This window comes from Parasteatoda tepidariorum, chromosome 9 (genome assembly GCF_043381705.1).
Source record: "Parasteatoda tepidariorum isolate YZ-2023 chromosome 9, CAS_Ptep_4.0, whole genome shotgun sequence".
Classification (NCBI taxonomy): Eukaryota; Metazoa; Arthropoda; class Arachnida; order Araneae; family Theridiidae; genus Parasteatoda; species Parasteatoda tepidariorum.
The window spans coordinates 62,494,430-62,520,714 of record NC_092212.1 but is presented as its reverse complement, the minus strand read 5'-3'; the positions used below and the strand labels follow the sequence as shown (position 1 = coordinate 62,520,714).

General features: G+C 26.5%; 1 protein-coding gene across 2 annotated transcripts; it reads right to left on the bottom strand.

The window, feature by feature from the left end:
- Positions 1–4,353: 4,353 nt before the first annotated feature.
- On the bottom strand, positions 4,354–25,602 carry LOC107441880 (ena/VASP-like protein). Of its 2 annotated transcripts, none has more exons than XM_016055275.3 (11): positions 25,364–25,602; positions 22,707–22,872; positions 21,003–21,189; positions 19,700–19,787; positions 16,790–16,875; positions 14,878–15,179; positions 13,041–13,132; positions 11,707–11,731; positions 10,837–10,946; positions 9,953–10,080; positions 4,354–6,913 (listed from the first exon to the last, which is right to left on the bottom strand). In XM_016055275.3, exons 1-11 carry the CDS (start codon positions 25,366–25,368, stop codon positions 6,885–6,887), a joined length of 1,218 nt encoding a protein of 405 aa, XP_015910761.1. In that variant the 5' UTR covers positions 25,369–25,602; the 3' UTR covers positions 4,354–6,884. The 2 variants fall into 2 exon arrangements, with proteins under 2 accessions (XP_015910761.1, XP_015910762.1); XM_016055276.3 differs by having other exon boundaries at positions 5,614–6,913; positions 21,015–21,189; positions 25,364–25,589.
- Between the last annotated feature and the right edge of the window lie 683 nt (positions 25,603–26,285).

The window sequence follows — 26,285 nt, the reverse complement described above, 5'->3', positions numbered from 1 at the left end:
ATGATATAATATAGTAAATGAGTTTAGCATGGCCAAATTAGAACAACATTTTTATAGAAACCATAACAAAGTATCCAGAATCAATTATTTAGAGAGACTTTCCACTACGTCCAAGCTATCTTATAAATCACAAACATTGTTTCATAACAGAATATTTACAATAGACATTTTTTACCCCAAAGAATACAAATGACATTACTTTTGAGACTACATAATATACAAAGAAATTATGAATATAACAGCAATAAAAATCACGGAATTCACTACAACATATATATACAATAAGCATGAAGTCAGAAACTGACTATTTAAATATTTTTCATTTTTATTTTACACTTTCAATTAACTACTGAAATAGGAACGATTTCATTATAATGTGCAAATGGTGAAATAAATACTAGATCAAAGTGGTTTTGATAGAATACAAATGTTTTTTGTTTTTAAAAAAAAAACATTCACTCAAAATAATATTGCTTCATCAAATGATACAATGCATGAACTATATGTTTAATTGCAACATAATGATTTATGGCAGTGCTCCAATATTCACAAACAGAACAATTATAAAAATGTGCAAGACTTAAGAGTGTGTTGTATAAATACTCTTAACATTTTTCCATTCCTACTCTGCCGAAATGGCTCTCAAGAGCTGCCATAAGCCCCACAAAAAATGCAGTGTTCAATTACACCATATTCCTTTTTTATTCAAAATTCAAGTCTGAATATATAAAGATTCTATAAGTGCCAAATTTTATATATATTTATATCGTGGAAATATATAATATGCTTAGCATTCAATTGCATTATTTATAATTGGAAATAAAAAAAGGATAGAATTTTATAAACCGTTAAACAATTCGAAGGTTAAAAAAATCAATTAGCACAAATTACTACTAAGAAACTAAACTTTACATTCGTTACATAATTAACAGAACATGCAACCTTTGAATAGGAAAAAAAAATCCAAAGCTTTAAGTACTAAAACATAATTCCTTAGGGAATAAAATAGGGAAAGTAATGGCAAATTAATTCAACCTTATTTCATTGCCTAATTATTGGCACATTCTGCTCCATAGCAGGAAATAAAAAATTTCTGCGAAGTATTTGCAAATCTGTAAGTGTAATGCTCAGAGAAACATTAATCTCGACCAGCGGGAGCTGCCATTAACTGATGAATCTTTACCCTTATCTCATAAACAATTTTCATTATGGAATGAGAAAAAAATAGGCCTAATAGCCTAACAATATTTAGCTTGGAATATGCAAGAAAGGACCCAATTAATAGGAAAAAAAAGAGCTTGAATTCTTTTTTAATGATTAAAAATAATTTTTCACAAAAAGAAGCCTTAACAGCCACTTTTTCTTGGGTCTCCAATATCTTTTTAATCCTTTATAACAAAAAGTATAAATGTGGATTTTCAAAACTGAAAAATAAAGAATCACAGTTCTTGAATTTAGGAAGACTATCTCTTTTTAAATATCTACCAATTACAATTTTGATTTAAAATTCAACTATAATTGAATATTAAAGTTGATATGAGAATAACATTGAAATTTTAAAAAAAAATACTAAAAAATTTGAATGTCTGGAAATGGTTACAAAATCAAAACTTGAAAAATTATAGGAAAGAACCAAAATATTCAGAAAATAAAAGTGAACGTTAATTTAACACTTTTAAATAATATTTAAAAAAATAAAATTATGCAATCATACAAATACTCCTTTTTGAATTTTGTGCATAGCAATAAAATTACGTAATTTCAACTAACATAGTCACATTATATTGTGACTCTGTCACAGTGTAATGAATATACAAGTTGTAATTGAACATAGTTTTAAAAATAAAATTGTTTTAGCTGCCCTTTTAGACATATTTTGGCTACTAAATACATTGTGATGTTCACATAGAAGTAAAATATCATTATAAAAATAAAGTTATTGCATTATAATTTTTTGTCATACCTTCCAAATATATTTAAAAAAATATTTTGCAGTCAGTCACTCTAAAATTTCCCCCACTCATTGCATTTGTGTTTAAAAAAGCGATGACTCAATTTAATTTTTTTTAAAGCAAAATTTTGTAAATTTCAATTATTATACTGAAGATTAAGCTAAAGAAAACTCAAATTCGAGCTCAAATTTAAAAACTCAAATTTAAATTCTGTGCATTTTAAAAATAACCAAACAAGTTACTTACACAAAAGTTACCTCCCATAATTCTTAAATTGGTAATATATATATAAAAAAAATTATAAAGACCTTTTAAGTAATAATATAAAAATTACTGTAAGAAGCTAAAATAATATAAATACTTTATCATTTGTTTGCTGTTCAACAGCATGTAAAGATCCCCCATGACACCAGCTCTATTTTGGTTTTGGCTGCTGCATGGGAGGATCTATATTTTTTATATGCTCAGATTGCTCGCTACTGATATTATAGGATAATTAAATTTAAGAGAACTTTTTATTTTCAAGATACTAATGCAAAACTATATTTATTAATTTATCGATAGCCTAGTTATGAAGCCAGCAGTGCATACAGCAAAAAGCTTTTTATTAAGCTATCAGTCAGTAAGTGTAAAACAAGAAAAAAGCTTCAATATAATTATTGAAATGAACGTATTAAAAAAATATTAACATTTACTTCTTATAAATATACACAAATGAAAAGTTTAAAAGAAAAATATACTAAATGTAATAAATTCTTTAAATTAGTCAATTATGAAATGCAACTTAAAGAGTTTTAAGGTTTATACATATTAAAAAAATTGGCTTTGTTATGCTAATTAAAAATTACTTTTAAAAATAATCTCATCAAAATATAATGTATATACTTTTAAATGACTACATTTTCAACAGCATTCATTGAAAATTATTCTAATGTAAAATATTCTCTTGACCTGCAAGAGGACAAATCATAGAAAAAGTGTACCTTAACACAATTTAGTACCTCAACAAAAATAATTTGAGGCATTTCTATCCAAGAAACAAAACAATAATGCACACCAGTATTAATGCATAGTTATCAAAATAAAAAAATCAGTTATTCATTTAAGGAAAAATCATACAGGATTTATATATTTTATAAGTATTATAGGGTTACAAGAAAACGCTTGAACAAGGTTAAGACCAAACGCCTCTATCACAAACTCATTATGCAATATGTTACTGTTCCTTGGTCATATAAATTCTTTGAAAACCAAAAATTGACTTTTTAATAGGATTCTTTTCCAACACGCAGAGATAGAAGAATTAAAGAATAGTGCAAACCACATGCTTTCTAGCACAAGAATGGCCACCTTATCACCAGATTTGGATGCAATGAATTTTTCCCTCAGAGATAAAGGGTTTGTGCTAATCTTAAGTCTTAGCTATCACTAAAAAAAAAAAAAATTGTGCAAGAAATCGGACAACCCAAGAAAATATTGATTGCAACTCTGCATAGATAGATACAAAAGAAGACCTATCCGAAAATTTGCAAACTTGTCACATTTTGAAACTGTTGTCCTCTATGCTTGCAAGTTTGGTTTTGATACAGTGAGTATTAAATTGTTATTTCTTGTAACCCAGTGAAAAAAATTTACATCAATCAATAATTCAATTAAAGAAAAATTATATTTTATGATTTAATGTATTTAAAAAACTTTCTTCTCACTACCGTTGCACTAAAGAGGATATTTACTGAAATTATGGATAAAATTCGAATTAAGACATTTTTGTTTATTACATCTAACACTATCATGAACACATATTATTGGTACAAGTCAAGTTATAGCAGTGTAAAATTTATACTATAACTTATACAGCAAATCAAACATTTTATCATAAAAGTCTTTTGCCAGGAATACATGTATAAATAAAAATATAAGTTTTTTTTTGTATGATTAATCAAAACTACCTTTTAATTAATGAAAAATTTTATTAGCTATACAATCAGACTCTTGTTGAAAGCCCTGATTTAACCAGTTAAGCACTGAGTTTAATTTTTGTAATCGGCTAAAGCAGAATGAAACAATGGCCATGTGACAAATTTTATGAAAAACAAAGGATTTCATTTAATAAAAAATTAATAATTTATTTCTACGAGGCGAAAATTACATATAGAGATAGGGATAGAAAGCTTTACAATCAAATGCTAGACTTATTCATTTGCAATTCAAGAATCCTCGCAGTGTAGCTTTAGTGCCTCAGAGAACAAAGGGCCATATTGACCCAGCTAATTGTTTACACAATTTCTCCAAAGATCAAAGCTCCCGGTTAAGTAACGGCTTATATATGCAATTGGCTCTATGCTGCTTGCCCCCCCAACAATAAAATAATATTTTTACTTTTCTTTATTAAAATTTGGAATTTTGATATATAGTGGTAATTTTTTATTATACATGAGTATACATGTCATACACACTACAATAGAGATTTGGATCGGCGTCACATCAAACATGCTTAACTGATTAATACAGGCATAACAAAAGACATTTTTAATAAATGCTTGATTTTATGTTAAAAAGCCTATGTCAGGTATGTAAAAGTATTTTTTAATAAGAGGCATAAAAAAGATAATATTAGAGGCCAGCATACACATAATGTTGTTTAGAAAAAAATAATTAATTGGAGTAAAATTTTGTTTGAAAGTAATATGAATTACTTTCACACACAATTCTAATTTATTTTTTAACTCAAGTGCAGATAAAATAAAATTTTTTAGAAAAAATATATAATGCTTATAAATCTACAAACAAAATAAAGCAAATTATTATAATAAATTTATAAACATACAAAAAAAATAGAAAATTAAAATGTTTATTTACTTCTAAAGCTTAATTATTCAGAAAATAAAATTTGCTACCAAATACAGTATCTGGTTAATATGGCACTTGTCAATACAATTTTGAAATTATGTTTATTGTTATTTGTACAAATTTATTATAAATAATTTTGCCAATATAAAAAAAAATAACACGAGTTTTATAAAAATATATTAATCGGAAAAAAGAATAATAATATCAAAACAAAGATCTTGATTTAAAGACCAATAAATATCTTATTTAAAAAAACCAAACAGCATTAAAAAATGACAACATAAAATTATTGATCAAATTATAGATACTTAGAAATTTAGAACTTAAAAATATTATTAGTGAAAAAAATTTCTGATTTGAAAATTGCATAGATTATGTCTAATTCAGCATTTCAATAAGTTACCCGTAGTTTATCTAAAATTTAAAGAACTATTTAACAGTTGATTTAGATATTTTAATTAGAACAATCTTTACAGGATAAGTATATTTTAAAGTAATACAAATTTTAAATCAATTCATTTAAATTTAGTTCATTCACTATTAAATTTATACAGTAAAAAATTCAATTATTGAACATTAAAAAAAAGTATTCAAACCTTTGCCAACAATATGTATTATTTCAACAACAACTTGATTGTTCATTATCTTGATTGTAAGATGGACAAGTTGCTCTTTAAATATATTGGCGCTATTAATGAGCATTTTAAAAAAATGCATTATGGCAGATTGTGCCAGCATTAATAAATCAACTTTTATGAGTATAAACGAAGTGTTTATAGCTTATTATGAAACCATATTATTTTAATCATCATTTTTCTTTTGGTACAAATAATTCTACTTTCTAAAATGGAATATAAATATTTTTTTAATATATATCGACATTGATACAGAGATTATTTACAACTGTGACTTATCTCACAATTTATGAAAAACTGTTAAAGTCTTAATCTAGCCAAACCAAAGTATCACTATATATTGTCAATAGAAGTGAAGAAACAATATTTTGCATCTCAATATTCAGCTGACTCAATTGAAAACCTTTGTGGAGGAACAATGCATTTTGTACTATATACCCTCTTAATTCAATGTTAACTAACATTTAAAAAAATACTCATATTTATGTATAAAGAATGTGTAAGTAAAGAACATTAATTTATTCTCTCAAATTTATATAAAGCTATTTTTCCGGCAAAATAAATAGTGCACAACTTCCTTAAGAACTTCCTTATACATAAAAAACTTGAGTTTCTTTAAATCACTAAAATTGCATATGTTCTTCTACTACGACATTCAATTTTGTTATTGTTCCGATGTAACCAATTAATTTTCTGAGCAAAATAAATTTGTGCAGTGATTCCTATACATTTAAAATTTAATTTTCTTAAATTCACAAAAATTATGCTTGCTCTTTCACTGAAGTCTTCAATTTTGTTGCTGATTTATCCAATAGAACTAATTAGATTTTCAATACATTCTTCTGTATATTTATACTCAAATTCAGGAAAATGAAATTTTTTTCCTCCATTAACCATATTTCTGTCCTAACCAATAAGAATTTTAAAATTTATTTTTAAATAAATTGTTATTTCTCATGCAAATTAGATCACTCAATACGGGTCCATGCATTATTTATTTGAGAACTAACTCATTCTCATTTGTTCAAAAAACGTTTGGCTAAATAAGACATTTGCAACTAGTACACTACTTGGACTGTCTTTGATTCAACTCTTTACAAAAAAAACTAATAGATAAAATGACACCAGCAACAAACAAATATGTGTAAAAAAGGACACATTGCTTCACAGTATTTTTTTTACAGTGTAAAAAGTTCAAAAACTTTGGTATGCAGGTAAAAAAAAAAATTGTAACACTAGTACATTTTCAAAACACGCTTAATACACAGTGGCAAGAGCTGATGATGTATCCAGTGTGAAAAATATATATGCTTCTAAATGTTGAGACGGCATGCTTTTTGTTTTATTACAAAAAAGGTCTAGGTGAAATGCCTTCATAACATTAAAAAACAGACATCTGAAAGATCCAAAAATATAAAACTGGACACCATAATTTTTGAAGTTTCTTTTATCTCCTATTTAACTCCATTCGTATAGCTGAAAGATAAGAATTATTTTGTGTTAAATATTCACAAGTAAAAGAGTTAGTTTAAATTAAATTTAAGCTTATTAATTTCAAACTAGTTATGTTATTGGTTAATCAGGAAAAAAGCATTAAATTACAGTTTTGTTTTAATGAGCAAGATGTTGGTAATATGCCCAGCGTTCACACAATTACAAATGGGAGAATCATGATATCTGAATTGTTATTTATAATTCACAAATAGTGTTTGAAGCACAAATAGCAATGTGCACTTATTAATTCGCATAATATTAAATTAGATGAGGGATTTGTAATTTGATTATATGAACAAGAAGCCTAGTACTAAACATGATGTGTGATTTGAAATAAATCACAATAAGTCTTTCTACTTTTGTGATACTATTTTCTATTTTTGTGATAAACTTATTCTTTCAAAACCATTCGAATCTGAAAATCAAGGAAAGGTAAATATTAAATATAAAAGCTGTAGAATTTTACAGACTAAACAATAAATCTACAGCATATTTATGTTATTGGTTAATCAGGAAAAAAAGCAACAAATTACAGTTTTGTTTGAATGAGCAGGATGTTGGAATTTTGCCCAGCGTTCACACAATTACGAATAGGAGAATCATGATATCTGAACTGTTATTTGTAATTCACAAATAGTGTTTAAAGCATGAATAGCAATGTGCAGTTTTTAATTGGCATAATATTAAATAAGATGAGGGATGTATAATTTGATTATATGAACGAGAATCCTAAGAAGCCGAATACTAAACAAGATGTGATTTGAAATAAATTAAATCACAAAAAGTCTTTCCACTTTTGTGATATTATTTTCTATTTTTTTGATAAAGTTATTCTTCCAAAACCATTCGAATCTGAAAATTTAGTTAAAGTTAATATTAAATATAAAAGCTGTAGAATTTTACAGACTAATAAACCTGCAGCATATTTATGATATAACTGCTTTAAACTTTATTCTTTTTGTTGCAATTCATGAATCATATATCAGGCATTGCATTCACCCAATTTACAAACCATACATTACACTGCCTTTTAATATGATTTGCACAATACATCGCGGATTATATATATGGTCTTGACTAAAGTTGATGTCATTAGAATATATTATAAATCACGCATTGTGAAACATATTCACACCATTTATGAAAAAGAGGTTGTCTGATTCACATATTATCATTTGTAAATCAGACATTGTGATTCATTAGGCTTCATAGTGGGCTAAAGAAAGAATCAGAACATTTTCCAGAAGAATCTGGACACTTTTTAGAGCAGTAGGCACATACCAGGCTACTTTTAAATACTAAAACAAAGAAAAATGTGCTATATTTCAGTATAATAAAAGCACATTTTATCCCATAAGAATAATAAAATGTACTACCTTTAATTTGAGAATTACTTTGTTTAAAAACTAAATTTTCAGCATTTTTTTTTTAAAAATTTAATAAAGCACCAAACAATTTTTAGTTTAAGATCAATAGGTGTAGAAAATATTTGTAGTACTGTCATTTTAAAAAAATAATTGACATCAACCAAGTAATATTTCTTTGCACCAAAATTTACTTAAATTTTTAATAGAGTTCAAGACTTCCTTAATCAAATAGTTTTAATGTCAGGTTTCAATTTTTTCAGAAATAAAAACACAGTAAATATACCACAGCATTTTCATACAAGAGTAGTAATTTAGTGTATGATCCCACAACTTACCATCAAACAATTATAAGATATGATCACTACATTGTTGACAGGAATCATTTTGAAAAGCAAATGAATGAAATGAATCAATAATTGTGAAACGATAATATTTACAAAAAATCCTATAAAATTATTACTGCAATTTTGATAACAAATAAGCATATAACCCCTGAAATTCATTACTATCAAAAATTGATAAACTAAAATAGTTGAGTTTAGTTTTTCATAAAATGACTGAGTTCGGTAAACATATGAAACAACAAATACTGAAGGGAAGGCTATTTATCTGATTATCATATAATTAACGTATGGTCTCCAAATTTAAAATGTCAACTTTTTCAGCATCAACAATTTTTACTTTTGTATTCAACAATTATTGCTATTATAAATTGTAATTTACTTTTGTAATATCAACAATTTTTACTAGCATTCATTATTAAATAGAATAAAAAGATGTTGGATTCTGCAGGAAAGGCTATTTATCCGAACTAAGCATATAATTAGTGTATGGTCTCCAAGTTTGAAATATTTGCAATTTTTACTAGCATTAATTATTAATTGGAATAAAAAGATGCTGGATCGAAAATCCAAATCTTACAAATCAGAACAAAAACCTGGATAATCGTTGAAAATAACATGTTCTTTACCCACACACAAATTAAAAATACTTGTACAAAAAGCTAAAAATCAGAACAAATATTTTTCTTCGGCAAATATTTTTCTTCGGGAACATAACTACAAACTTATTCGTGTGATTTTAGAATCAAACATCATGATTTAGATTATGTTTATTTTTGCTAATCAATATAGATATTTGGTTGAGATTTTGGTTTTCTTTAGCTGTGCTGATACTTTTAGTTCTCTTATGAGGTAAAAACTTGTTTTATTTCATCTAGTAATATTTTTTTCAAATATTCTTCCAGCTGTCACATTAGCAGCTTGGCGATGTTGCAACTAATCACCATTACTATACGAAGTTGTAAGATATAGTTTCATTATAGTTGCTAACTATTTTAGAGTTACAAAATGCTTTAGCTAAAACTGCTGAAATATTTTTCTCGGTGTGTGATTCAGAAATTGTGTGAAATCGAAAGCCAAATTGTGATTTCTGACCACATTCACAGAAAAATTACATATTACTTAATCAGTAGAACTAAATTCATAGAATTCAACCAATCAGCAGAAAAATCAAGTATGCAGATATTAAAACAATATCAGAACAAAAATTTAAATTATTTTATAGAAATTTATTTTCTTGCATAACCAACTTAATTTCCCTTATGGTTGAAGAAAAAATAATAAATAAATATTCTCAGAAAAATAGAACTTACCATCTATAATGTCTTGCTTCATTTTATTAACAGCTGTCCTCATTTCTGTTAAAATTTCTTGTTTCATTTTTTCCATTTCAAACATGTCAACTACAATTTGGCCCTTATTTTCACTTTCAACTTCAGATCTATGGAGGATAAATGTGTTATACAGGAGAAATATACAAACTTATATAAAGAATGAAAAGCTCACAAAATCACAACTGCCAAATGAAATTAGAAATGAATATCAGAAAAATGCTCCATAGAGTAAGGTTACTGCACAAATTAAAATCTTTCAGAGCACAAAGTGACCAAAAATTTGACACACTTAAAAAAAATTAATAACTGTTTTCAATATTAAATAAATTGTTCTTCAAATTATCAATGTTTAAATCCTGAATATAATAGTCTAATTTGTTTCCAGTTTATGGCTTAGTTTATTCAAATTATAGTTTGGATGAAGTCTCTTTCAGTTTTGTACAACAATGTTTAATGATGAGTTTGTAAAATGATAAATAGAGATTTAAATTGTGGTACTTGTTTCCAAGCTTATATTAATTACAACCAAAAAAAGAAATTTTAATACATAGTTAATATTGCAAATTAATGTTTAAGATATAGAAAAACAAAAATATCAAAATTTGATGAATTACCACCATTAAGGTGGCTAAAAACATCAGTATCTGTTTGATTAAGAAAAGAATCAGAAAGAGAGAAACAGTTATTAAAAACACATCCAAATTTTAATAGTTAATTGAACAGGATCTGATGTTAGCATTTTTATTTTTTACTTGCTTAAATATTAATTTGTTACCTCCAATGAGTAAACACTTGAGAAGAGTTTCTAAAACGATACATTAAAATTGGTGATTATAGAACACCCAGTATAATAATTTACAAACCTGAATAGTGATTGAGGAGAATCTTCTCCGGAATTTCTATTTGGACTAAAAGCATTGGATGAATTTTTCCAACTTCTATTGCTATCACCACTGCTTATGCTATCAACATCCTGAATAAATAAAAATTATTATTAATTAAATAAAATTAAACATTAATAAATTATACACATTTTTTTAGCAGATGAAAAGTTAGATATTAAAATGGGTGCTGATGGAAAGGAAAAATTAAAGCTTTAGACTAAATCACAAAGAGAATTTTTGCGAAAAAACTAAATTTGAAGCAAAGATTTAAAATAAACTGATTTTTATAATAAGAAAAATTATTCTGTTTCTCCAGCATTTGCTTTTATAAAAAAAAAGAATATACTTTTGCGAATTTTCTGATCTTTGGAAAGACTTTAGAAGTTAGCAGAAAGATTAATGTCAATCTTTTCTCACTGATATATCCTAGCCAAACTCACAAACATAATTCTATACATGAACACATTGTGCTTAGGATTTTAGAAATTCCTCTCTCATTGAAATCTTATTTATATGTTAATAAAAAATTAATTATCTGCTATAATGGTTTATTACAGTTTAATGGAAGAAAAGCATAATGCAGTTATAAAGGATAACTTACAACTTATCTAAGGTAAACAACTTAAGTACATACTCAAATCAATGAAATTAAAGGGCACTATAAATTATGGTTTAAAAAAAAAACATAAATAATGAGAAAACCAAATTTAAAAAAAAAATAGGAAAGGCATTTTAGAATTTGATACTTAAATGAAAGAAAAGCACAAGAAAAAATCTAAATAAATGAAAAAGTTCTTATATTTTTTTTTTTATAAAACGAAAATAGATAAAACAAAAATAGTAACTTACTAAACTATTCTCAGTTTGGGCTCGTCTGAAAAAAGAGAGAAAATTTTAATAAATCAATGAAAACTAAATAGTAAAATTAAGAAATGATAGGAATTAGAGCACACTTTGAAATAGTTAAAATAACAGCTATTCTTTAAGAATGTTAAAAATTCTATTAGTTTATCTATCATTAGATAGCAAAGATTCAAAATGTTTTCTTTTTGTTATATCAGACGATTTACAATTAAAAAGCCCTCCCAACTAAACTCAACTAACAAAAGAATGCAGATAAGGAAAGAATGTATTAATATACTTTTAATCACATTCATTTAATTTTCACAAAAAATCTCAAATTAGATATTTACTCTACTTCGCAGTAATCTTTCAAAACAGGTACAACACAATGACATCTCCAAATTAGAAAAATTGCAGCCATCCTATAATTTTAGCCAATTTTTTTTGACAAAATTATACAGGTACAATTCTGCAATCAGCATATTTATAAAATGCAGTAAATATAACACAATTGTCCGATATAAGATTCTTTAAAAATATCTTGGCATTTGTATAATTTACGTCAAGAGAATTTTACAGAGTGAACTAAATCAGTTTCCTCCTTTTAAACAGTAACAAAAATTCATTTTAAAAAAGAAAAACGTTTATGTATAGGTTTTAAGTAACCACTCCAAAATTACTAACTACATAATCTTATTAATTTATAATTCAGAAAAAAACTCTTAAGATATCAAACGCTGTTTTTCTTTTTATAATAAAGTGAATTTCCTCAGCAGAGCATAACTTTTTTTCAACAAAAAAGAACAATAAACTTCAAACACAAGTAGAAGAAAAATCAAAGTCATAACTACAGAAGTTCCCTTGCTCGAAAATATTTTGAAGTCAAATCTATCAAGTGATTTGCAGCAATGGAGGTGCTTCCAATTCATAGTTTTTTTAGAGTCACAGAGACAACAGTCTGGATAGCCATAAATATGTAAACGATACAAGTGTCCTCCCGGGATGTCATGGCTTGTTGGGCTTATTTGGTATTGTCTCTACCTCCGCCTCACTCCAATTCTTATTCTTCATACTTTCTTGTGAAAATTACAATTATACATTTTTATTTATTTCCGATTGCTTTTAAAATCATGTTTTCATGACAACTGGCAACTAATGTTAGAATATTTATGACATATTGAAATAATAATTTATATATGAAAATAACTAAACGCATTTGTAAAGATATAGTTGTACATTTTTTATGGATTATAAAAATGAAATTAATATCAAGAAACTATTAGAATTTTTTTTTTTTTTTTTTAATATTGAATTTGATGAGCATGAAGATTTTAGAATACCTCCTAGCTAGAGTTCTTGTCATTTCATCCATCAAGCATGGCAATGCTGCTTTCAATGCTGCTGGTTTTTCATTTGCTACAACCTCTGAAGCCTATGTTAAGAAATAACAATTTATAGCAAATCTTCAGCATACCTGATAGCAAATATTAATAATGCTAAAGCTTTCTTTGCAATATTTTTAGCATGTTTTTCAAAAATGATAGATATTATACTATATATAAGATATATAGTAATATTAGGGATAGATATTGCAGTAATATAATACAATATAATCAGTTCATAGCAGCAGTTTTGTGCTCTTAAAGAGCGGGTTTATACTTTTTAGGCTGTTTGAAAAATTAAAACAAAAGCATATCATAAAACATCAGCCCAAGAGCAGGCACCATTTATTTTTTAAAAGTATTTAATTTTAAAAGTTAATTTAAACTTTTATACAGTATTTAACAGGAAATCTAAATATTTTTATTGTGATCATACAGCAGCGAGCACAAATAAGAAAAAACTAGGATAAACTAATAAATAAACAATACAATGAAGGAAGATTGGAAGACAACTGTGATTTTATTGTAGCTATTAAAAATTATAGCAGAACCTGTAGGTGTAAGGCTTTATTGATAAGCATATTGATAAGACTTTATAGATAGCAAAGATTATAAAAGAAAAAAAACTGTGCATGCCATCTAAAAGTATCAACAAATTCATAATGTTCCTTGACAATAGAATAATTTTATTCTAACATTAAATACTTTTCTTCTAACATTTCATAAATCCCTAATCAAGAGCACAAACTTATTCCAATTTAAGAATTATTTTCATTACTTTCAATAAAAGTAAGGCCTTGATTATGATTACATGAATATAGAAATATTCACTGTCAGTTTGTCTTTTAGCGTGATGAAAAACATGTTTATCACTTTACTAAAAGGCTTTTAATGGTATTTCTAAGCACAAAAGATAAGAAAAAGTACAAAAGTTGTATAGAAATTTCGTCAACTTCGCTCTAATTGTAATGGATCAAACCTGTAAGTGCATCTCAATAAAAGAGTAAAGTATAAAACTGTGTAACATTGCATTAAATCAGGGTGCGTAGCCAAACTATTCAACAAAAAATAAGCACCTTTTAAGCACTCAAAAAAATTTTTTAAGCACTTTAAAAAAATATCATAATTTGGCAGGGTTGGAAAATTTCTGACAATTAACGGTTTTCTCTTGTTACCATTAAAAAAAATTGCTATTTTTGGCAGTTGTCAAAAATCATGAAATTTTGAAGCATGCGAATGGCATTTTCATACGCTACGGACTGACAATATGCCGGAATAGATTAGGGCTGAATTAATTGAGAAACGTTGAATAGAACGATGTGAACTGGGTCTTTCTGCATAATTCATAGTGAAAATCAACATGGTAAAGGAAAAATCTCATTTTGAAAACGGGAAAATCAAGCACTTTTTAAAAACACCCAATAAAATAAGCACCTTTAAGGGCTTCTAAAAAACAAAAATCGAAGATAAGCACTTTTTAAAAACACTACGCACCCTGTAAATATAAATTGAGCACAAACTTCCATGTTATTACACTTGTAATTAGAATTGAAATTAAACAAATTTTTTTTTTTTTAATTATCACAAACCATTTTTTTTTCGAAAAATAGAGGACTTATACCTCAAACTATTTTCTCCCCGAATTTTCGGTAATTTTAGTTAAATTTTCTGACATTTCACGGATTTTTCCATATTAATAAAATTTCCTGATTTTTCCCAGGTTCTGTGTCTACCTTGGCTAAATGAAACATCGAACAAGAACCAAATTAAATAATTTGAAAATTCCTTAAACAACCTTTGGTATCGTTTTCTTCAATTTTGCAGAAGCAATAGCAGCCGCTAAAGAGGTTTCTGTCATCTCTTGCTCTCCACTTGGTCTCAAATGAAGTCTTGGCATTGTTGCCAACCCAGATATGCTAGAATTGGCAGGAGGAGGGGGTGGCGGAGGAGGAGGGACACTGGATTGGGGAGAGGGTTGTGGTGAAGCTACCGCCAACGGCTGCTGCGAAACTGATGGTGCTGATGAAGTACGATGATGACTGTACGAACTCGGGGAGGGTATAGAACCTGGAGTTGTTGGATGGCTGGAATGGTTACCTAACATAAAAAATAAAGAACCACTTAGACAGTAAGTTACACAATTGTCTAGTTTTGGGTAGTGCAACAACTTAATAATCCACAAAATGATTTTAAAAAAATTTCATATTAAAATCTTATAAACTTTTAATAAGTATCTTTTAGAATTTATTTCTACAAGATATAAGATTTTGTTACTGCAAAAATAAATGAATAAAGAAGTCATCATCATCAAAAATTTGTAGAATAAAGGAATTTTATTATAGGAATAATGATTTTACACAACCTTGTATAAATTACAGTCAACCCATTTTAAAGTTATACTATATAAGTCTACACATGTTTCTATGCACTAAATCTGCATAAACAAAACTTCATGGAATTTAATATCAAGGTTTCAAATTTAAGGTTACGCAGTATGCTTTTAATTAAATTTTTGGAATTTTTAATTAATATTTTGAAAGTACAATTCATAAAAAAATATAACTTTTTACTAATAAAATTTTTTTTATTTTATTTTTGACAGCATTATATTAATAAGTTTATCGTAATGCTTATAACTCTATTACATTAAAAACATGATAAAAATTATTTTAATCATTTTTTATTATTAGATCATAATAATTAACCAAACCTTTATTATTTTTAGGTATATATTGACACAACTTATTTACCACTTTTATATCTTTTAATATTTCCATCATTTTCAAACATTTTCTGAATAGTTCAAAAAATGAAGAAAAAAATGTTTTATTTTTATTAAAATTTTAAAATACTAATGCAGTAAATAGTAATACTGCCAATTAATGTAAACAATGAAGTTGATTGTTTCATTTGCACTGACAAGTACGGTAAAAATTACTTTTTGCGAGCATTACTAGTTAATCATCAGTTAATTTTCTTTTTTTGAACTGTTTTTATTTTATCTTTAGAAATATTAATAAATAGTTAAAAAAGGTCTTGATGTAATACTTTAGTTACTTTTTAAGCAAAAACTATTATTTAACCTTTTGTTTTAAACAAACCAGAAGAACACAGTTTAAATTAATTAAACCTCTGTCTAAACTGGAATAAAAAACAGGATTTTTTGGGTTTTTTTAAAAAATAAAACTGGGTTTATTCCAACCCTGATTAGCGGTCTAAAAATCAAAATCTTTTTTAGTTAGTAATTTGATAGAATTAGCAACATAAAAGAATATAACAAGAATTATAATAAAATATAACATTTTCACATTAATAAAAAGGAAGAAAGAATAAAAAGTAGCATATCACACAAATAAATTTTGAGCTCATATAAATATACAGAAAATATTATCACATCCTTATTAGAAATATTTTATAACTATGCTTTTATTGACTCGTTTTTATGCCAATGATGTTGGTATCTTGCAATTAATGTTTTGGCTACATTTCGAAATACCCAAACCCCTATTAGAACTGTGCTTGATGATACAAGTTTCAATCATTTCCAGATTGCTAAAACACAAAATTTTTTGCAATATTATTGTAAAATGGTACTATTAAAGAAATTCATTACTCGATAAACCTGATACACACTTTATTTTTGTAACTGTTTTCAAACAAGAAAGACAAGATTTTATTTCAATAAAATAAGCCAGATAAAAGCTTACCCTGGCTACTTCTGTAGTGGCCATATTCAGAACCGGAACTATAATCTGAAGTATTTGACTTTTTATCTCCATTTTCGTTATTTGCCCTAGAAAATATGGATTTTTTTACAAATGAAAACTAGTTGCCAAACTTAAACACACAGAAAACAAATACAAAAATAGTTGCTAAAAGGAATGGAAAAACCTCAGACTTGAATAAAAATATAAATGTTATACCAACTACAATTGAACTTTTATAGAAGATTAGGAACTTTCTAAATTATACATTTCTGATGAAATTGAAAAAGAAATCCAGTAGTTTATGCAAATCCTTCAAAATGGGCAGCTATGTATATGAACATAGCTTAAATCATGAGTTTAATGGAGATATTTAGGTAACATATCACACCCCTGCAAGTAAAGTGTCATAACTCTAAAATGCAGCATTTGAAAAAAATTAGCTTAAAGAATACTACAACTCATATTCTGAATTAGACACAAAACTGAAGCAACTACCTTCAGCTGGATAAATTACGAGTTAGAGATGTGACACTTTTTGAGCTTGATGGGGCGATTCATACATATTTTTTGACATTGCCTCAAAATTGCTGTTTTTTTACTTGTGTCACTTTCCTTGCCCGGGGGGGGGGGGCAATATATATAATATAAAGATATAATGCAAATTTTCTAAACAATACAGCCAATTTGAAAAATACAGCAAGGCATATAACTTGTTAAGATTTATTTTTAAAAATACTTAAAAATTTGAAATAATTGATTACTCAATTTGAGAGATAAATTGAAGTAAATCAAATTATATACTGTGATAAATATTTCAATTAATTTAACGAAAAAGAAACCTTTAACAATTTTGTCAAACTATATATCAGCAAATAATTATGATTTTTAAAATACTATGATTCTATAAAAATCGTTTGTATTAAATAAGTTAATAATAAAAATTTTACATTAAAGTGTTATAATTTTTTAAACATTAATTCTAGCTGTAACATAATTATAATAATCCAAGCTTCATAGTAGACCAGAATAAAAATCAGAACATTTTAAAAATAAATCAAGACATTTTTTTAGGTTATTTTCAAAAAACTTACATTTTTGATATTCAATGACTTTAAGTAATGACCAGCATACAAACTATCCTTAACTACTATAGTAAGAGACTATTTATAAGAAAAATGAAGGGCTAAAATAACTCTCAACTCTACTTTGAAACCTCATTCCATGCAGCATATTTCCTTAATACTCCCACCACAGAAAAAAAAAAAAAACATAGACAACACTCAATACTTTCAAATGAAAAAGTAAGACAGGAACAAGTGGATCAGAAATGATTTTTTAAAAAAAAAACAGCACAATTTCGCACTAGTTGAGAAATAATGGAACCTGAATTCTATCGACTTAAATAGATTCTTCAAAATCAGTTTATTATCAGTTAGTCTTATAATTATCAGTTCAAAAGAAAACCGATAATTATAGTTATTTTCATATGCTCAAGCATTATTTTCACACACAAAAAAATTACTTCAACACTAAATCATGTATACTTTACAGGCTAAATAATAAAGTTATGCGAAAATAAACAAATCATGATAAAGTGTAGTACACCGTAATCTGGAAACAAAATTTATTAAAACAAAAAAAACTAAGAAATGGGACATTTAAAAGTTCTTTCAATTTCGCAATAAATAAAATAAAATATATAAAAAAAAAAAAGAAAAGCAATGCTTTCATTTCAAATTTTACCACCTAAAAATGCTAATAAGTTTATTGTATCATAAGATAATCAAAAGACTGAAACAAGATTATAAATCTGGAAAAAAAATCAGGAATTTCAGGAGAAAATGCTAAAAATCAGGACAGAATACCTTATATCAAGAAAATCAGAACTATGAACCCTGAATAATATATAAAATTTAAATAATATATTATATGAACAGTCAAACCTTGATATCACAAACTCAAAGGAAGAGAGAAGATTTTAGTGGTTTCAAAAAATTGAAATATTAGTTAAAATAATAAGTGCACTGGTATTTCAAAAGTTATATAGCTTGTATTAACTACAAAAATCAGTTATTTCAAACAATGTCATTAAGGAAAACCAAGAAATATAAGACATTTTATTTTTATATTTCCAAAACAGCAAATGTATATGGAAATCAGATTTTGTAATATCATGGTTAAACAGTATATACAGAGTACCTGCTAAATCTAGAGTTGTTAAATCCATAACCTTCTATCATTTTCATGACTTTTACCGAACACTTTCCATGAATTATGCAGGTTAATACTTTATTACTCAATACAGTAAAAACAAGATTGAAATGAGTGCAACTTTCTTCCTAATGTATGACCATTTTATATCACACAAATGCGAATCATGACAATAGATTTTTCAATCGCATGACTGGGGATCATGATGTATGATTTTTAAATCACAAATATGGATCACAATGTGTATTTTTTAAATCAAATGAATTAAAATTGTACATATGATTATAAATTCACACAAATACTGATCACGATGTTTGATATTTATACCACACAAATGCAGGTCATAATGGGGGATTTTTAAATCATGTAAATACAAATCGTGATGCAGGATTTTCAAATTGCCTGACAGGATGAAGAGCTCCAATACACCAAATCCATGACGAACTGGAAGTTTCCATGAGTTTTTAGCATTTATCACTGAAACTCATGACTTTCCAAGAAAATTTTCAATCAAGGTCTAAATCAATGAACTTTCATGATTTTCAATGACTTTTCAGATATACAATACATTATATTTGTTTTCATAAAAGAAGTCTCAAAACAAGTCATGAGTTTTAACAATTCACTACTTCATTATGTTTCTGTTCAAATGTTTTAACTTTAATTCCTAAATGAATCACACAATATAGAAATCATTACCATCCTCTGTATTCTGCATAGTCATCAATACTAACACCACTATGTCCAATAGTCTGATATAATGGTTGAGCATGCGAAGAACGATTACCTGAAATTAAGTACAAAATTTGAAGGAAACAGAAAAAACAATGAAAATTTAAAATAACCATTAAATACTAAAAGCGGCTAGAGGTCATAAGAATATTGCATTTCATTAAAACAATTGGGTTTAATTGTTGTAGCCAAGAGGAAAGATCTGTTATACCCCTATCATAGAATTAAAAAATCTGGAAATTATTAACACAATATTTTTATTATAATAAAATTTTCTTTGATAAATATGTATGACCTGACAAACATATTTTCTTACATTGTAATGAAGCAAAATTGTGAAATAAGCAGAAAAAAGTACTGCTTAAAACATCCTTTTTAACTCACAAAATTAATCTTACTCTTTAAATTTTTTCATACATATTTTTAATTTCTCACCGTTCTCCAATTTTTAATACATATTTTTAATTTCTCGTTTTTTTTTCCTTCTTTTTTTTCCTTCATTTTTTAGACTGATACACATTTTCTTACATTGTATTCCTAGGTAGAACTCTGCCATAAATACACTTCAAAATTTAAAATTGGATAAATAGGTCACAAAATACACATTTCAATGAACTAAATGAAGTCAAAAATATTTAGTCACATAACAAATAAAGAAACTGCATATACAGTGAAACCCCGCTATACCGAACCTTCAAGGGACCAAAATTTCAGTTCACTTTATCCGTACTGCAAACGATTTTAACTAATTTTTCCAAACTGCTCCCTTTTTATTACACATTATTTCAATAAACGACCCACATTGACACATTATTCAATAAATGTTTTATTTTTATTACTCTTTGTCTTGCGTACAAAAAATTAAGACAAGCCTTTATTCGGGGATAGCAAAATGAGATAGAAGAAGCAAACAAGAAAAAAAATGCTTACGGCTACATTCCACTCATATGGTTTTAAAAAATCTGCATATGTATTTTATGTAGAAATTTCAAAATTATGAAAAACACGAAGAAAAAAAATCAGTCAAAAACAGAAAGAATTTCATAATATCCAATTTCCTCTCTTCTTTTGGTACACCATATTCACAAAAAATATTATTATATGTGTATAGCAAGGCACAGGAGTGAACATTTTGTTCACTATATCCGGGAGCTTACTATAGCAGGGCTTGACTGTACATAATCCTCTCTTTCTAAACACAGAAGATATAGAATTCACTTTCGAATCTGAAAACACATTACAAATGATACAAACAAAAAATTGTTCTTACTCAAATACATACTGCTATGACCGAGAATATCAATAACTCTCTCCATAGCTAAAGCAAATGTCTCAGCATCATCTCTGGAATGGAAATTCAATCCAAATACTTGGCTATGTTTATCTCTCCATTGATGAAAGAGGGGAGTGGCTTGAAAGTACTTAAAACCTTTCAGAATGGAGCAATTCAATACAACCTATGACATAAAGAAAGTTATTAAAAATACTAACTTTCATAAGATGGGGAAAAAAACACACTAAAACAGTTTTAAACTACATTCAATTGTTCTGGAATAAATTATATGAATATAGTGAGTTTAAGACAAGTTTACTTGAATTCGAGCAACTCAATTTAAAGGAGAAAATAAGTGTGAGAATCTTAATACATACCAACCAATATTGGAAAAATGACAATAAAAATGTTTTTAAATTTAGATGTACTCTACACTTATTAAACTTTTTTTAACATATAAAATGCCATTTATGCCAAATAATAACCCTGATGATTTATTATAATGAAACACAGTAACAATTAAAATAACTTCCAAATATGCAACAATAATAATCAATTATAAACATGAGATAAGTAAATTACAATTTATGTTGGAAAACAGAAGTTTACTATAAATTTTGCAAAAAAGGATAAAAAGTAAGGTTGTTCTGAAACTTAACATGTAAAGGTTGTCTATTTTAATGTTATGTTGTAACAAATGTTAATGTCATTTAAAACATACATCATCCCCATGTTCCATCTAACATGTAAAAACTCACTGGGAAAAAAAGGAACTGAATCCCCAAGTGTTTCCACACTAATTAAGCCCCGAGATTAAGCTTGAAATTAACTACAATGGACAAGTATGACATACCTCAGTTTTCAAAACCGTCATGTAAAAAAAATTTAAAAATGCATTCATATACTGATTTAATATCATGATTAATTATTTAAATAGTAGGTTGCTGGTAGTTTTTATTATTGAATATTATATACAACTTTTAGTTGCATACATTTATAAAGTCTTGAACAGACTTATTTTATTCCATAAATTTATTTTAAAATATGCTCATACACTATATTTAAAGGTGCGGGAAGCATTAAAATTATAACAAAGCAAAATATTTTCAATTCAATATTATGAAAAATAAAATAGAAACTACACTACCTTTTTGATTTGATAATGTTAACCTAAAAATTACTTGAGATAAGATCTCTTAATTAAAGTGAAATATTCAGCAAAACTGTGATTTTTTACATTTATTATTATCAATCATATATTTATAAATTAATATATATATTTATGTATAAACATAGATTTGCATCTAAACATATTAATTTATACTTAGATATTGACATGTACAAACATTTGTTTATACTTGTACATTAAATTAAATGATTTGAAAAGAATATGACAAATAATCTTTACGTGTATTATAATTATGACCAATATTATAGGTCTTTTGACAGTTTCAACTGATATTTGATGGTTTTGCTACCAGTTCTTGGCATTAAAACCAAACTCTGAAACTACTTAATAAAAATATTAATATTTAAACAAAATAATAAATTGGTAAAGAAATAAATCCCAACAAAGTATATCTTGAAGAAATTTAAAAAATCATGAACATATCTAACATATAAAAACTTTGTTGTATGACAATATTTAACACAAATAAAGGATAAGGTAAACAATTGAAATATGATACATATAATGATTACTTCATGATCTTGGACTTTTCTACCAACTACACGGAATGTATTATTTTCAACATGATGGTAAATATGAACTTTGGATAATCCGCTAGAAGATCCACTGGGCATCCATTTCTTTAAATTAGAATCATATATTAAAACAGCAGCTCGAGCTGAGGCCACAGACTGTTCACTAAAAATAAAAATCTAATTAGCTACAACAGAATAAAATTCTTTCTACCTTAGAAGAAGAAAAAATAATCCAAGTGAAAGGTACAGTAGGGAACCGATTATCCAGAACGATCGGGACCATCGCTATTCCGGATAACTGATTTTTCCGGTTTTCTAAATCGCTACAAAAAGCCGTTTTTTTAATGTTAAACCCAACTAAAAAAAAATTTTTTTTTTTGGAAATAATCTTAAAAAGAAGAAAAAACGATGGAGTAATACTCTAATGATTATTTCCAAAATGATGGTAAGGTAAACATCTTTCAAAAAAGAACGAAAAATCCTAAAATCTTATGAGGAAAAAAAAAACAATTTTTTTTAAAATGGCGGGAAAATTTATCGACTTTCGTTCCGGTTTTTTGGTTTTCTGATTTCCGGATAACGGGTTCTGTACTGTAGAACAATTAACAATGTAATATATTGATATAATTAATGCTTATCAAAGTGCTTTCTTTTCTACAACTTAAAGTATGTGTAAAAAAATTTTTGAAACAAAAAATATCATAATTTAAAAATATTGTAACAAAATATAACTTAATTACTAATTTAAACAATATCACAAGCTTTTGTAGATCAATGTATAATAGAGAAAAAAGGTTTAAAAAAAATCTAAAACAGATCATGGATTTAACTAATATTTAAAAAAAATTATAATGAGATTCATAAGAAAATTTAAATAAAAATAAACAATAGCCAAAATATAGGTGTGTAATTGCTTGCCACACCAGTACAATAAAGCATAAACAGTAGATGATTCTTCTAATAAAAAATATTAAAAGAAAATATAATATTAAGCTTCTTATTTCTTACATAACTTAAGAAAAATAAAGAATGACCCAGTTACAATTATCATTTAAGTTATCTAATCATGCTAATTCAATGACATAATCAATTTCAAATAACTTATGAATAAACTACCTATAACATTTTTAATGCTACTAAACTTATGTTTTTAGCATATGGTAAAATTATGAAAATGAAATTTTACTACTAACCAGTGGGAAGCTGTAGCATTTTTAACAGCGGTCACTTTTTAAAACATACTGCCATTCTTAGAAAATTTTAAATGATTAAAAAATACTGTAAATCTTAATATTTCCCAAAACAAGATTAATAAACATTATAAGTTACATCTTTAAAGTAAAGAAAAACTTTAAGAAACAAGTATGAAATAAAATAGTTTTCAAAGATTACCTATACAACAATCATAATTCTAAATTCAGAGATATAGCTGTAATATTTTTTATATAGAGTAAAAATACCACCTTGACTTTTCAGGGAGATGGAAATTCAATTTAGAGGAGTGAAACAATTACATTTTAAATTACAGAAACCAATTTTAAATATAACTTCTATTGTAATAGAGAAAAGTTTGTCAGGTGACTACTCAAGAATTTTCTAATAATCATTCATTATAAAAGTAGCCTCAAGACTGGTAGCGACCATTAATTTTGGGAAATTGCTTCTTAGGAAAAATTAATAACAGTGAAACTCCAGTTATTATTGCAGTAAACTTAAATGAGACAAACCAAATTATAACAATCCAACTAAACTACAAAAAATCAAACCACATGATTAAATAAAATGTATATTATAAGAAAAATAAGCAACAGACAGAACACAGTACATGCAGAAAGCTATTCATTATTATACTAATTCAATAAAACCCACTTAACAGAGAATACCAATTCTAACAACATATAAAAACTTAATATAAATAATAATTAATGGCTTAGTATAAATTTTAACCTTATTAATAATGGTAAAACAATAAATGATTTCTAAAGTAAATTAAATAATAACTAAACAACAAATATTGGATTAGTAAGCTTAACACACTAATTCATTAATTTATATACAATCATATTTAAATGCTAATTTATATATTACACTAAGCCTGTAGATCACGAAAGATGTTTCAAAACTGCAAGCAACAATATGAGCACGAAAATATTTTAGTTTAATGTGTCTGACTAAGTTAATAGTTATTTATGTCACAGAGACAACTGTTAATAGTGAGTTTTGCTTACATTCCATAATATATAACATTCATAAACTAACAATACATAATTAGAATAAACGACTTTAGAATAAAAAAACAAAGACCATTCAAAAGCACATTTTAGAAATATTAAAATTTTTTGAAAAAAAATCGCAAACATAACATGTAGTAAACGTTCGCAAGTCTGAGAAACATGAGCAGATTTGCAATATAATTAAAACATGAATAAGTTTACATTCAATTATTGTTTAAATCAAATTTCAATAAGAATTAGATTAAACCAGCAGCTAAACAACAAATCCATTTAATCAACCGCCCCCTATCAAACTTATTAAAATATATTTTAATTTATACTATGATCACATGATATTGACCTTCCAGTAATATTTAAATGTGGAATATTATGTTCAAAAATGAAAAGTCTCAAAATATTCAACAAATATTGTGACCTTACCTCATTTTAAATAGCCGCTTGAGCGTAAAATTCTGATCAGCACTAAAGTAACTATTCAAAAACTTTGAAAGTTATCACAATAAGATTGATCTCCGATAGAAAAGCTTTAAGACTTGGAATTATTTCCATGATTTTTATAGTTAGAATCCAATAGAATTTTGAATATTAAAATACAATTCAAGCCATCTCAAATGCAAACAAAAAATAATGAAATAAAAATAGATACAGAAATACATTTTGAAAAAGTTGAGTTGTATCTTACTTACTATAGAAAACAAACAAAATCAAGTTACAGATGGCGCTAGATGTTATCCTTCAATCATTTAAAATCCAGAGTAGAAGAGAGTGGAAAGTCATGCAGCCATTATCGATCATTTCTGGTTTTGTCGTCTTTCAGTTGTTGTTGTAGTTCATTTTACGTCGCACTAGAGCTGTACAATGGACAATTGGCGACGATCTGGGAAACATCCCTCGTCTTTCAGGAGTACGACAAATAGCTTATTAGAGTCGCTCTAATTCAAAATTTGCCGTCAAATCAATAAAACTAAAATTCGCTTATACGAAATCCCATGAAGAAAAAAACATACGCTCAGTACGACTCTCAGAGAATCGACGATGTATTTTAGAAATGCTGGGGTATTTATTAAGTAGTTATTTATGTATTTGGAAATAAATGTAAACAAAAAAAAAATCATTTAAAAGCCGGAAGGAGGTTTTGAAGCTTCCGGTGTTTCCCTCCTCTTTAATATGTCGTCGAGGTGGTGTTTGAACTGGCTTAATATTCTGGGAATTTTTAGTATTGTGATTAAATTTAGGCGTAATTTCACCATTTATAAGTTTTTTTTCTGTAGTTTACAAATTCTAAAAGGTTTTGAGCTTTATATCAATTTAAAAAAATTATTGTAATGACATAAAGAAAGTG